This window comes from Xiphophorus couchianus, chromosome 16 (assembly GCF_001444195.1).
Source record: "Xiphophorus couchianus chromosome 16, X_couchianus-1.0, whole genome shotgun sequence".
NCBI classification, from domain to species: Eukaryota; Metazoa; Chordata; class Actinopteri; order Cyprinodontiformes; family Poeciliidae; genus Xiphophorus; species Xiphophorus couchianus.
The window spans coordinates 20,512,241-20,527,807 of record NC_040243.1 but is presented as its reverse complement, the minus strand read 5'-3'; the positions used below and the strand labels follow the sequence as shown (position 1 = coordinate 20,527,807).

Here is a 15,567-nt window from a genome sequence, read left to right as displayed (position 1 = left end):
GAAGGGAGAGGAACTTGTTTTTTCCCCACAGATTATCCGTCTCACATTATACTGTCGCCACATAGCGACATTTTTAACAAACATGTACAACAATAACATGTTCTTTATAAAAGTAACGTACCGCACCATTTGAAGAAGACTGGTGTATTTGAAAGGGTTTCTAGGATAAAGGCCTCTTCTCGTTAAAACAGGATAGGATATTTGGCTTGTAAAGATCTTAATGAACCACACGCACTCCGACACACCAGAGGAACGCTTGGCAGTCATTTACAGCACAGAGGGTGCAGAAAGACGAAAACATTGTGTCAGCACTTTACAGTCGTCAAGCACGGTGGTGGTGAAGTGATGTGGGCTCACTTAGCAGCAAGGAAGTCTGCACAATCAAAAATGTCTCTAAGAGGGAGACGCGTGGTCACGACTGGGCAACAGCACGTAAATGGTCAAAAAAGTGCCCAAAGTCCAGACCGCAGTCTGACTAAAATGCTGTAGATCTTTGGAGAGATTCACAGAAACAAATGTCTAACCTGAAACGGCGTGGTGTAGAAGATTCCTCCATGATGATGTGAGAGTGGTAAAGTCAATCAATCAATCAATCAAATTTTATTTGTATAGCACATTTCAGCAGCAAGACATTTCAAAGTGCTTTACATCATTACAAACACAGAAACACAATGCAATATAGAATCAATCATTAAGTAAAGTTCCATCAATAAATTTGTAATTGATTACATTTCAAATACAATTCTAAACAGGTGGGTTTTCAGTTGAGATTTAAAAGAAGTCAGTGTTTCAGCTGTTGTACAGTTTTCTGGAAGTTTGTTCCAAATTTGTGGTGCATAGATGCTGAAAGCTGCTTCTCCTCGTTTGGTTCTGGTTCTGGGGATGCAGAGCAGAACCACAACCGGAAGACCTGAGAGGTTCTGGAAGGTTGATACAACAACAGCAGATCTTTAATGTATTGTGGTGCTAAGCCGTTCAGTGATTTATAAACTAACAACAGTATTTTAAAGTCTATTCTTTGAGCTACAGGGAGCCAGTGGAGGGACTTTAAAACTGGTGTTATGTCTATCTTCCTGGTTTTAGTGAGAACGCGAGCAGCAGCATTGTGGATCAGCTGCAGCTGTTTGATTGATTTGTTGGACAGACCTGTGAAGACGCTGTTGCAATAATCAATACGACTGAAGATGAACGCATGGATGAGTTTCCATTCCTTTTTTCTTTTCTTTTTTTTGATTTACGTTTGCTCACTATATCCGTCATTTGCTCCTGTGGGCTTAATTGTGCATTTACCTGGAATGTTTGAAATCTATGTCATGAACCCTGAATGTAACCAAAGGAAACCAGATGTTTCCTATTGTAGCCTAACTGTGTAGATATTAAGATATGATAGCAATGATTCAGCAGTTGCAGGTCTGTAAATTGGAGCAGGCCGCTCACACTCAGACTATCCTCCCTGTTGCCTCCCACACATGGCACTGCGGCTTGCGTTGTTTGCACTCAGACCCGCTCGACGAGAACTGAATCTTTCCCCTTACATGAAAACGAGTCGTGGCTTTTTTTTTTTTCTTTCTTTCTTCCTTTTCTGTATTTGACTCTATGACGATAGTTTCAGAGAGAGCAGGATGTGGAGCCCGAATCGGGTAGGCACACCATCACACCTACCAGTGTGTGGTTTTCTTACCGTAAACTGAACATTGGGCCCAATTCTGCTACTTCACTGGTAGCTCTGCCTGTTAGTGGCTTTAACACGTGGTTTGTCACTTCAGCTTGGCCCCCCGCTTGATATGGCTTCAGCTTTTCTTTGATCGCTCTGCTCACGTCGGAGTAGGTTTCGATTTTAATGAACCCAGAAGCTTGAAATATTGCAATAAAGCTTCTGTTTATTTCCATTTTATTTTAAGTGTGTACTTTAAAAAGCTCAAATTGCCTTCAATGGTCACTGGGAGAAAAGCGGGGCACCGCTTGGGCATGTCCTCAATAGTTTTAATATTATTCCTATTGAGTAGTCTAAATTGACTATTTGTCCATATATTTTTGAATTGTGTGTTTTGTAAATTGTATGTATGAGCGGATTACTACATAATACTTAATACATTTTAGATAAATTGATAAAATAAATATTACTAGTACTTCTAGCATCGAGATAAATAATAATTAAATTTAAAATTCAAAAATACTTTAATCACAAATTAAACTTTGTAACACAATTTTCTTGAAACATTTGTGTAGTCTGACGCCTGTTGGCAGGAAGGATCTCCTGTAGCAGTCAGTATTGCAGCGTACAGGGAAAAGCCTCTGTCTAAAGACACCGTTGTTGCATAACAGTCTCATGTAGAGGATGCTCAGGGTTGGCCATAATTCTCAACAATACTCAACATAATATTAAATAATAATGTTCTGTTAGTATAAATAGAAATGTAATGAAATAGTAATTACACGGAATAAGAATTTTTTGCATTATGTTTGATATTGTTAAACATGCGATTAATAATAAATAGAATTGCGATGTATCGTCCCTCCTTTAGAAAATATTCAATGATGTTGCATCGTATGTTGGTCCTGAAGAGAAAAACTGGTGTAAGACGGAAAACCAAAAAAACAATCAGCGGAAACCTGCATGTAAAAATCATTCACATATGTTTATTCAGTGCACATATAAAACTGGCATAATTTAAGTAGGGCTTGTATAAAAGAACACACAACTCACAGAGGCTACACACATTTACAAAATATACTAACTATAGGTAATTAGAATTACATCTTTGCATTTTTTCACAATTAGTCCCATCATGTCTGGGTACGGACATCTGAGATAAAGTTTCACTAAGAGAAAGAAAACAGTCCTCCTTACACATCATTTCACAGAATAAAGACGAGCCTCCTCCGAAAAGAAATGACTTATCTGTAAAGCCGAAACGTTCTGCTGCCACGTTCCAGTCTGCAAAAGCCAAAAAGGCGTCGCCAAGCCTCGGCTGTCAGCTTTTATTGCTTTAAGGCACTGGTCATGTGTTGCTACATGTGTTGTTGGGACCTCCAAAGCTGAAAAGCCACCCAGCCCGGCCCCTCAGTCTGACGTCTTAGGAGTGCCTCTGATGTCCCCGGCCTCGGCGCTGACCAAAAGTCACAAGGCAGAGATTAAACGGTTTTGGCAGCCGTCACTTTTTGGGTGTGGATGCTCCGTGATCACGACAACGTGTCATTATATGCTACAAAGGCAGCGGGAGATAACTCTAACCCTAAATCTTGAGCTTGGGGTTTTTCCCCATCATCAGATGCACATTACAGATGCTGTGAAACGTCAACACACAGGCTTGGCTTTCTTGTTTGTTTTTTTCGGTTTTGTTGTTTTGCAAGAACTTATCAGACCATTTCGGTCATCTCTCAGAACTCTCTCTCTCTGATCACCACTGGCTTTGTTTAAAAGTCTTGACAATGGTAATGCTAGGCTCTAAAAAACAAGCTTTGAGCTACGACGAAGGCATGGGTATCTATAGAGAAGTGGTATAAATATAAATCAAACAAAACGGTTCTTTCTCCCAGCTTTACAAACATAGATCATTTAAAAGTAGAACCATTTCAAAGTGCAACACAGTTTTTCTCCTTCCAATGTTTGCTTAAATACGAGTCTTTAGCACAGATAGAAGCACATTTCAGTTCATATGCCTGCTCTCAGTTCTGAGTCAGAGTGTTATATCTTGGATATCCTTGGATAAATAGCTTTAATAGTTGAGGGAAGGTTCCCAGAAGACACCGTCGTCTCCAGACCCTCCAGTCTGTGAGACGCCGCGTCCGTCTTAGTGGTGCTGAAGTCCAGGAAGGCCAGGCCGAATTTCTTCATCCTCCCGTCTGCGTTCAGGAGGCAACGGTAGCAGAGCAGTTTCAGGATGGCCTTCCGCATGTCCTTGCTGGTCAGTGTGTAGATGATGGGGTTGAGGAGGGAGTTGAACACAGCGATGCCCAGGAAGTAATCTGCCTTGAAGAGCACCTTGCAGCTTTTGACCTCACAGCTGAAGTCCAGCAGGAACAGGATGAACAGGGGCGACCAACACGCAATGAACACCCCCAGGACTATGGTGACGGTTTTCAGGAGGGCTATGTACTTCTGCGACTTGCGGTAGAGACCCTTGCGCTGGGGAACCGTGGCGAGGTGCTGAGTGTTGGACTTCACTATGCGGAAGATTCGCACGTACAGCACCACGATGGACATGAGGATGGCACTGAAGACGGTGATGCAGAAGAGGATGTAGCTTTTGGCGTACAGCGGCAGGACGGTGGAGCATTTCTCCAGCTGGTTGATGCAGTTCCAGCCCAAGACCGGAAGGACGCCGAGAAACACCGACAGCACCCAGCTGGCTCCAATCAGAGCAAACATCCGACCCTGCTTGTGACCCTGGTACGGCTTCATCCTCACCATGGTGACGTGGCGCTCTATGGCGATGGCCAGCAGGCTGATGATGGAAGCAGCTAGCATGACAAACACACAGCCCTCCCTCAGGAAATACAGCAAGGGAGTCATGTACAAGGTGTTGGAACCGGACGCCATGATGTTTATCATGTAGGTCAAACCGGCAAGCAGGTCTGAGAGAGTCAAGTTGCCCAGTAAATAGTACATGGGGATGTGGAACTTCTTGTTCTTCCAGATGGCAATGAGCACCACAGCGTTCTCTGCAACAATAAGCAGGCAGACCAGCAGAAAAGCAATGGATTCCGGTGGGAGTCTTTCCGTGTATTTCTTCCCGTTGGTCCCATTCAGCTTGCCTGTGTATGTGTAGTGCTCGATGAGGACTTGGTTGTTTTGGTACACGCTAAACATTCCTGCAGTGGAAAGTGGGGCAGCTTTGGGTAGAAACGGGGCTCAATGTTGGGGTTCCCCAGGAGTGGAAGACTCGTTTGTTTTTCTGCCTTCTTCCGGGTTATGAAGTTAGATCCACAAAGTGTCAAAGAGTCCTGCGGTCAGGCATTCTTCCGTCTCTTGGTACGTACGCTGGTGGAAAAAAAAGTGTTGCTTTGATGACAAGCTTTCTTGTGGTTTCACAAGTTTCCTTCCAGAATCTTTTTGGTCGATATCTGGGACGCTGGGAGGCAATAACAGGAAGCCTGCATGACGAAAATAGAAAAAGAGCATTTAGACGATATTGACAATGACGAAAATAACCGGAAATATGACTTCTTAAATTTTACACACCACTGCTTGAGCTGGTGCAATGAATAAGCAAACTGGTGCCGCCCCGGGCCAGCAGGGGGCACTCAAGAGTACTGGATATATCTAGCAGATTAATGAATTTTAAAATGTAACTTTTAAAATAAAGTATAAAAGAAAATTGTCCCAAAATTCTCATTTCTTAAAAACCTAAACATTATGTCTTTTTGGATTTGACATAAAGGAACATTTGGCATTCCTGCAGACTTTCATAAGTGTAAAACATTTACGAATTGATCCTTAGCTATAAAACTTTTGACTTTTTTAGAAAGTTAAAATTTCAATTTACTCCAGAAGTCAACTCTGCTAGAGTCAAATTTCTTGAACAAGACTACTGCAGGCTAAAGAGGTAGATTATATTTTCTTTGCAGAGAAATCTGCATTGAAACTCTGGACTCACTAAAAGCAAATGTAAGAAAAATTACATTGTCTCTAGAATTTAAAAAAAAGTATTATGTAAATAGTGTGATTTAATTCCTAATTCCATCCAGGGTACCATCTAATCTTGGACCGGCTCTGATTACTGACATTACTAATGAAGTGGAAAAAAATGGCAAGTTTCTTGTTAGAACTATTTTAAACAACTTACGAAATTAAGCAAAAGGGGAAAGTTAATTCATTAAACATTCTCCTGAACATATGTTTGGGATTTGGTGGAATGATTTTCCAGCTTTGCATTGCTATAGTCTACATAAACAGATTATTACAATACTAATCTAAATAAAGCAGTACAATTCTAAATAAATAAAGATGTATCCGTGCGCCTGTGCGTAATAGCGCTCCTATCCAAACAAGTTGGGTTTTTTTCTTTAGAATTAAAAAAAAAAATTTTTTTTTGTATTATGAAAACATTTTCAGCTCTAATTGATTACGCTTTGTTAGTTGCATTCCCTTAGAGTCAAGTACAACTTCAAAAAAGAAATGTATTTATGCTATGGAAAGACTTTTGAACGACAGTGGTTCTTATACACCATCCTAAGCGCGTAAAAAGTTTAAAGGAATTAAAAACACTTTAAAAGTCGACTTTCACACTCACCGTGGGAAACGTTTCACGCCAAATATCCTCTGACAGAAGAAGTCTGCGAAGGCGGAGGACGCTGCGCTCCTCTGGTCTGTCGATCAGAGCGCACCGCGCGATGTGGGAACGGAGGAGGGCAGGACTGAACATGCGGAGGATGGCTCAGTGTTTGCGCTTTTCAACGAGCTTTTCCTCCCTCCTTCTTCTTGACCCCCGCACTTTTCCTTTCGAACTCCCCCCCCCTCCCCCGAGGACAAATTGAAGCTCGACGATGGATGAGAAAGAAAGTCGGAGCAGTGCGTTTTATCAGTTTAACGTCACCGGGCTTGCAGGTTATTGTAGAAAAAAGCCAAGTGTATTTTGACTATTGCGTTGATCTCGCTTCTAATGAGCAGTTATGAATCCATGTTGCTCTTCAGGTTTGCTGGATGACAGAGATATAGCTCCTTTCTTTGGAAAGGGAAATTGGCAACAGGATTATCTCAGAGCTAAAGCTGCACTGCTTAAAGGAATTTCCAAGGGCATTAACTTTAAACCATTACAATAAAACAATTCACAGAAACATTTATTCTGATAACATTCTTATGTAAACATTTCGATTAAAATAACAGCAAAACTCTCTTTAAATGTTTTGCCATGTTTAGAGCAACGTGACACAATCAGTTTTCCTATTTCTCCCCTCCCCTCAACTTTGTTGCAACTTTATGTAATCAAGGTTATATACCTTTTCAAAAGGAGCTTTGTATGCCTCTGGTGACATCACAGAAATAAGCAAAAGGCAACATGTCAACGTTATTTTGAGTGCATTCATTTGTATTATATTGGAGTCTTTTTCAAATGACTACATCAAAGGCGTTTACGTGTGTTTTGTGTGTCTGCAGCAAAGTCTGGTATACTGAGAAAGCTGTACAGGAAAACTTTGCAACAACAAAAAAGTCTCACTGTAGGAGGAAAGGGCAGACATAATGTTTTTGAAACTAACTCGCATTCACACCGTTTGTTACTCTTATCACGTTTTCAACCCGTACAGGTGAGAAGCAGTATTAGCTGGCTTTTTCCTCAGTGCGCTTAATAAAAAGCTTGTATATTGTAAAGTCCTGGAATGGAAGTCCATACATCATTACACGGCTATATATGTAAGTGTATAATTAAAATAATTAACAACTCAATACTAGTATCTTTAAATTAAAATGTCGCCTCAGTTAGCCGGTAGCTTTTATCCCACATAGTAGCTAGCAAGTCCCAGCAGAAATTGTTTACATAAATTATACCAGAAATGTAATAATTTACGTACATGTTAGATTTTGCGATAAGATTTGTGGTTGAAAACGGTATTGTGTTCGAACAAGAATTTCAGTTTGTGTCCAGCTTTAACTACAGTTTAGCGTCTAAGGCTAAAGTTAAATTTGCTAGCGAGGTTAGCTTGTATAGCGAGGTTAGCTTGTATAGAGAGGTTAGCTTGTATAGAGAGGTTAGCTTGTATAGCGAGGTTAGCTTGTATAGAGAGGTTAGCTTGTATAGCGAGGTTAGCTTGTATAGAGAGGTTAGCTTGTATAGAGAGGTTAGCTTGTATAGAGAGGTTAGCTTGTTAGCCCTGACAAGCTAACCTGGCTGAAGACAGTCGTTGTACATTAACGGGTGAAATATATTTAAAAACCTGTGAACTTTTTTTGTGAAATTTTAGTTTTTGTTTCCTTTTAACATTAGAGGACAAACTAAAAGAGAGAATTAATCTCAATAATCAGAGTATTAATTATTGAAAGTACAACATGCTATTCAGAAACACTGTTTATCTACCAAAACATGAAAATTGTTGTGGCACTTTTATTGGTTGACTTCTTACAGCTTGTTTTATTTGCAGATCATTTGACAGTGGGGGGAAAAAAAACATATTTGTGAGAGTGGTGCAGCTGGGTCTGTTTAGCTGCTCAGAAAGCCCACATTTCAAAAAATAACTCCTCAGATTTACTTCATCTGTAATTATCCTTCGCTCACACATCAAAACGTAGTTTTTTTGGGGGGAAACATAGTATTTATAGGGTTTGTTTTTGAAGATCCCCCCCCCCCAGGCATATATCAAAGCATATTCTATGCCCTAATGCGCTTGGTACATTATGTACAAATTATAAATTTCCATGAAACCAAGAATCCCAAATATTTCAGCAGGATCATGAAGACCAAGAAACTTAACAGGAAAGTCTGAAATGAAGTAGGGCAGAAGATTAAGTTAAACACATCAACCTACGACACATGATTTACGATTTTTATGTGTAAAAACTTTGAAAATCCAATATATTTCCACTTCCTAATCATGACATCTAGAATACGTAGGATTTTGTGTTGGTACAATGTGAAAAACTTTCAGTGATCTTAATACTTGCAAACATATTCACATCTTCCCTCTGATTTTAATTGAACTTATGAGGCCACACAGTGGAGTTTTAGACATTAATGTTCACATTGTTTTCCTTCAGTTTTTTATTTTCATAAATTTGACCCAAATTTCAAAGTAGCTTCATTTTTATTTGAAGGTATGTTACTAAAATGTATTCTCATTTACAAAAAAGTGCAGAGTATTGCTTTTGCTTAAGAACAAATACTTTTATGACATTGCATGATTGTTAGTTTTCTGTCTCACATCTGAAAGTGAAAGCCCTTCACTTTCTGTCACTCGCCCCCTCACTACTAACTTTCAGTGGAACATTTACAATATTCAGTAAACATACAAGCCTGTTGTGCTTACTCATGTGTTTTTTTATAGTATGTTTTCCACAGTAGAACGGTTTCCAGACTCTCTGTAAACACTGAGCGTTTCTTCTCCACAGATCACCGAGTGTCTGTGCAGCTCAAGGTGCCGGGGAAACTGCGGCGGTCGGGAGCGGGTGAGTGATGGAGTGGAGCGAGCTTTCATTTAAACAGGAAGCAGGCTCATTGTGCCTGGAAAGGAGAGGGATATCCTTGACAGAAAATACAGATGAAGTCACCGTTGGGGTCTGACACACACACGGCACAGCCGGATTCTGACTACAGAGTGACGCGCGATAAACAATCAGTGCGAATATTTGGTAACTTAGTCACCTCGCCACCCTGTTGTTTATCAGCGACTGTATCAAACGTTTATGTGGCTTTATGGTTGACACATTTGTGGTTAACATTCCAGATTTTAATTTCTGCGAAGAAAAATTTTCTCTTGAATATAAATTTTTTATTCCTCTAGGAGATTTTTGTATCTCCAGCTCTTCCAGGGTGTGTCTTTATTACCTCTATACAGGATTTCTAGAGAGGGCCCCTCACTATTTGTCATGTAACAATTTCAGATCTTTCCAGACTCAACTTTCCCTTGCATTCACCTTAATAAAATAAACACCAAAAATTTCTTCCAATATTTTGGTGAAGGAAGGATGTATTGAAGAAGGACAGAAATGACAGAAATAAAAAAGGCACAGAGGAATGCCCAACACAGCTAAAAGAAAAAGTAAAGTTCAAATGGACCAATAAAGGATTTAGATACTTGGGTATAATTATCACACCTCAAAAACACAAGTAAGTATTCAAAAAAGAAAGAGAAAGAAAGAAGGATACAATGAAGGAGGGAAGACGCAAGGAAGTATACAAGGAAAGAAGAAGAGACACAAGGAAAGAGTGAAGGACACAATGAGCTGCACTAGGAAGGAAAGAAACATACCAGAAAGAATAAAAACAAGAAAGCAAGGAAGAGCAAATGGAAAGAGGGACACGATGTCTAGGCAGAAAACAAAGTACGCAGTCTGTAGCAAAGTTCCAGAATGGAGGAGAATGGAGTCCCACCCCACCTCTTGTTCCCCCAGGCCCAACCATCCTATCATCGGGTTGGATCACCTTTCTCCTCCCAGGGTCTCTCTGCTAAGAGGCAGCTAAGCTAATCCCCCACAGAGGCCCAGTGTGCTGCCTGTCTAGTTAGTTAACACACAAGGACATGACAGCAGGGCTCTCAGCTCCGTCCCTCCTCCTTCTCTCAGGCCGTGTACTTTCAGAACAGAGTGACCAGTCTGGACCCACCCAGCCATCACACTCTGCTTTCAGTATGTTTTGTCCGATGTGCCGGGCTCTGGCTGGACGATTTTTTCCCCCCCTCTTCCTGTGACGTTAGCTAGACTCGCAGAGAGGAAGTCGGTCAGCACTGCTTTTGTCTTGATAGCAGACTTGGGATTTGCTGTTGTTTTGACTTTTGCCTGTTTTTCTTGTGAGGCTTCTGCGTCTTAATAAATCTTAACAGCTTTTTCCTTGCAAGGCCCGCGGGCCTTTTCTGTTTCGCTTCAGAAATAACCCTTGCACCACATTGTAGAGGTGTTATTTATCGCACAATAAAGCCTTTCTCCTCATGGTGCAGAAATCACACCTATTGTGAGATGTGTTTACGGTCGTATTTTAGAATTCGCACCACTTACGACGAAATGACTGCTGATTAATTCTTGAAGCGATTGTGGCTGAGAGATGAGATGATGGGAAAATTTGTTCTTAGGTCTGTCTTGTAAATGTGAAACTTAAGTCACTGCAGGGCAAATTCTGCAATTCCAAAACCCACTTCCTCTAAAAACACTTAACTAGAAAAACAAAATCAGTTCCAGAAGTATATAATCGAATGAACCCAGTTCTTATCCATTCCTATCCAGGCATTCTGCAAAAAAAAGTCAGGTACAGCAAAAGAACAAAATGGCAACGGGTGAAATGACCTGCAATCGTGTGGGATCAGTGGGAGGGAATCCACCGTGATTTGCAAAAAAAAAGGTACAAAAGTTCAGGATTAGTGTCCCGCTTTCATATCGCTGCAACAGATTTATGGGAATCCTAGAAATAGCCAGCTTTTGTCAAAGTCCGTCTATTGCTGTCACGCTGTTTTAACGTGCAGCTGTGCCGGGCAGCGACCTCGCTTTGAGCTCCTAATAAGGGGAAATGGGAAAAGCACATGGAAATGTTGGCATGTTGTTTTTCCACTGGTTCCATGTTTCATGCACAAAATACCTCCCAGTCTGAAGTCTCCATCTGCCCCGTCTGCACGTTGGCATTCTGCTCTAAACACCAGCAGGATGGAGACTAAAGACTTCAACTCTTGCACTTCTCATAAAACAATTATCTTGGCTATTTACCCCATTTTCTTCGCAAAATCCACGTGCATTCAATAAAAAAAAAAAAAAAGAGAGAGTAATTTACATACAGAGCGTTCAGCGAAATGTGTAAATTCTTTCACCAGAGCAAACCATCTAATTATGTTTTCCTGTGGGGAACTCTTAAAAGTTTTTCTTTTGTGTTACCGCCAAGCACACCACTCAAAAGACTTTCTGCACAGTAATTTATTCCCAAGAAGGGAATGTTTTGTGTTAGAAGTCAAGAGGTGAAACAAGATTAGTTGGTCAAAATGACTGCAGACTGCTCAGCTGGGAATTTACGGCACAAATAAACACAGGAAGAGACGGCCAACGGGGAGCATTTTGATTAGACGCAACTGAACCGTATTTAAATGCAAGTTGTGTCTGTATGGAAACACAAACATCATTATTTCCTTTACCGTGTCGTCAGTCTGGAGCTGGTACTTTTACTCCATTATAGATTATTGAAATTCCAGCATCATCCGTATGAACGTAATTTGATCTCTAAGTAAGCTATGCATTTATTTGAAAAGTTGAAAACCTTTGTGGCACAAGAGTGAAAATTATGCAAAAAAGAGAAAAAGAATTATTGGATGTTCACAAAATATAGAAATTGTGCATTAAGACCTGCAGTGTTTCGGTGTTAGAGGTGCTACTACTACTTTACATATTGTTTCATGAATGTTGCAGCAGTGACTTGATGGTAACATTGTCTACTTTCACAAAGATTCACTCACATCGGTATGCCGAATGCTTGAATAAGTTCCAAATGCAAGTCTGTCAATCTGCTTTTTCATAAATGTCTACAATCACATCTTGAATCTTTTTTTTTTCTTTTTTTCAACTTTTTCTTAGGTTAAATATGGAGCCGTTTTATGGATTTTTGTAACATTTGCGATATGGATATGCTATAGCGATATGGAAAAGCTATCCTATATCTCCTGCTAAGCTAATGCTGTGCTGCCATAATATTCTTAACGGCTATATCATCTGTTTTTATAGCATATTGCCATTAAATGCCAGAATTATTGATACACACATTCTTTCTGACAGGTGTAATCTTAATGATGTTCTTAAATGTGGCTCAGCCAGAGTCCGAAATACAATCTGATAGATAATCTGTGGGAGGAGCTAAAGATTAGGGTGATGTCAGGGAGACCCTCCAACCTCAACGACCTGTAACTCCTCCCCACAGCCAAATCGAAATAACTTTTGGTAAATTTCAAACTCGTTTTACCATATTGATACTTTTTAAGGAACGCTTTAATTTCCTGTCAGACAGAAACATTTAATTAAATGAAGTGACATTGAAATTTAAATAGGCAAAGGAGTAAGAATATTTTTTTGGGCATCACTCCTGTAACTTGAGTTTCTTGCAGAAAACTGTATGAAGAAATGTTTAATGTTTCTGGTCTTCCACAAACCAAAGCAGCCTTGTTTTTGCTTTGTGTTCCATATTTTTCAAGACATATCTTTCTTTCTCTCTCTCTCAGCATTCCTTCCTTTTAACATTTAACCTCTCACCTTTTTACCCATTTAGATTCCTGCATTCCCAGATAAACTCCAAAAAGTCAAACCGGGTCACCTTCTGATAAAGAAGCATTCTTTTCTAATACTGTTTTTTTCCTGCCACAGCAATAGTTCCTAATGCTGGACCTTTGGGGTTAGAAGCTTGAATCAAAGAAAGGTCAAACTTTTCCTCATTTCCAAAAAGTTTAATTTGTAAAGACTGACAAAATCCTCCTTTAAATGTCTTGTTTTTTAACATTCGGTAACTTTCTCACAGTAGTTCATGAAGAACTGACATCATGCTTTGACGCGTGTAATTTTCCACATTAGCAGTCAGGGGCACGATGATGTGACAGGGGCCGTTTCATGAAAGCTGGTTCTGTTCTTACAGCAGCGGTTTGGGATGAGTTCATCCTGAAGGATACTTTGGATGAAAGAGCGTTCCCACATCGGGGAGGGCAGAAAAGAGTGGGCGGGGGTGGGATCTATGACCGGCTGTGTAAAGGACCGAGGAGGGGTGAGTCATGCAACTTAGTTGTTTCAAAATTGGTCATTTGCCGACATGGCAGCAAACGACCTTTGCTCGCAGCCAGGGGTCAGATTCTGGGAAAAGAAAATACCGTTCTGTGGAAGTGGGCGAGGCGCGGGCAAAGTCATGAAGAGCCCGTTTTATGTCCCGATGATTTTGAGGGAAATTTTAACATTCCTCTTGGGGTTTTATACTTAGTCTTTGTCTGGTTTGCGTGGTTTTCTCATGAGCAATATAAGTCCGAGAGGAGAGATTGATTCCACATGAAAGCTCTCCTTGCTCCCTGTTATTGCTCATTAGAACATCAAAAACAAGTTTCTCTTTATTCTAACAGAACACATTGGTTACAGTTACCAGTGGGTAGTTTTTATGGATGAAAGCCCACCCTGTAGGACATAATCAGGCAAGCTCAGATGGATATGAGGGAGAGCATTAGTGAGGAGAAGTTTTCAAGTCAAGCCATTTTTTATTGGATGTAGGTCTGGACTTTTACTTATTCATTCTAACCAGTTGCAGCTGATCCAGAACTGACTAAAACCAGTTAGGAAAGGTGAGTCATCTTAGCTGTTTCTAAGCTATGTAAGCTTAGGAAAGGCTGGTGACTAGCGTACCTTAGCCTGTCTCACCCAAATGAGTATCCTCCTTTTCATTTGCTAGCAGCGGCCACTCACTTTCTGCCTCCTGCAACGAGGAAGTAGCAGCCATTGGGTGCACAATAGTCTTTATTTTGTAGCTGAAACCACACCATACTTACCAGGGCAGAGGACATCTGCCTTACGAACCTCAGGATCTTATCTTAGCTTGTTGAAGAGGACGTGGTTCTTTTGATGGCTTCCATATCTAAACTTCGGCTCGCACTGGAGCGCTTCACACCTGATGGGTGAGGCTGCTAAGATGAGAGTTGTGTCCTCTAAGTTTAAAATGCCACGAGTCTCAACCAGAAAGAGGTGGATTGCTCCACCTCAAGTTATTCAGATATTCAGGGGGAGTTCATCTGCATCTGAAGGACTCAGTTGGATTTTTTTTTTCAGGAATCTGCTGATGTCTCCTGAGCGCCTCCATCTTGACGTTTTCTATTATCTGGTTGACCCACAACTCTGTGGGGTCTCTAATTATTAATATCTGCCAACAACAGGTCACACATAATTATTTGGATTTGATGAGACATCATAACCGGCCTGTTTGTAAGAGCTGACCCGGCCAAAGAGGAATCAGAACCACAATCAGTAAAAACAAATCTTTACAAAAACGTATCATTTAAATGAACTTGTTTGAGATTGGAACCTTTCTTTATATATAGGTTGGTAGTACATGAGTACAAATTGAGAATCTGAACTACAGCAGGATCAATTCACTCACAGTCACAGTAATGCTACAGTCACCCTGATGATCTAAAGGTGCTTAAAAATACTCCTTTACTTCAATCTATTGTTTGCATTCAATGGCCTCTGACTTTCAGCTTACAGTTGCCTTCTGCCAGTCATTCCAGTTCACCCAGTGTTTCACCTCCAGTGAAAATAAAGCTTCTGACGTCCTCTGAGGAAGCATTTTCTGTGACAACTCAAACAAAGAAACAATAGGCCTGATAATGTGAGAAGGACAGATCAGCTGTACTCCCTGACACACGGCTCTCCAACTTTTCACGCTTAGAAAATTGACGTGGAAAAATGTGATTTTTTTTAATTTAAGGTGAATGTATGTTGACAGCTGAATTTTCACGTTTGAACACATCAGTTTGAATTGAACCCTTTGTTCCCATAGATACAGGAGCATCTTAATACAGCAACATGTCACTTTTATTGTCAGTCATTCAAATTAAAAAGCGTTTAGGATTTTCTCTCTGTTCATTGTCGTCTTTGAAATGAACGAAAAGCTTAGTCTTAGTCTCTCTTGAAAATTTTAATATTTCTCATGTTCAATGCAAAAAAGTTTATTATTTGAGAAATGTGTGTGTATACTGAACAGTGTTTCCATGCACTGTACAGTACTTGGTCTGGGCTCCTTTTGCTTAAATTACTGTATTATAGAGTCTTATAAGAAAAAATAAAGCTATGAGACAGGCAAACTTTTTCTATCACAGGTTTTCCTGCCATTCAACTTTCTTTTTTTTTTATTTTTTTGTTTTTTAGCAATGAGATCTTGTAGGACAGGGCCTTGAGAGCACAACAAGATGTCTGGATTTAAA

The 15,567-nt window shown here is 40.3% G+C and overlaps 1 protein-coding gene across 1 annotated transcript; it reads right to left on the bottom strand.

The window, feature by feature from the left end:
• Nucleotides 1-2,620: 2,620 nt before the first annotated feature.
• s1pr5a (sphingosine-1-phosphate receptor 5a) lies at nucleotides 2,621-6,383 on the bottom strand. The gene is made up of 2 exons (XM_028042633.1): nucleotides 6,237-6,383; nucleotides 2,621-5,097 (listed from the first exon to the last, which is right to left on the bottom strand). The coding sequence occupies exon 2, from the start codon at nucleotides 4,811-4,813 to the stop codon at nucleotides 3,689-3,691; it is 1,125 nt and encodes a 374-aa protein (XP_027898434.1). The 5' UTR covers nucleotides 4,814-5,097; nucleotides 6,237-6,383; the 3' UTR covers nucleotides 2,621-3,688.
• Nucleotides 6,384-15,567: the final 9,184 nt, after the last annotated feature.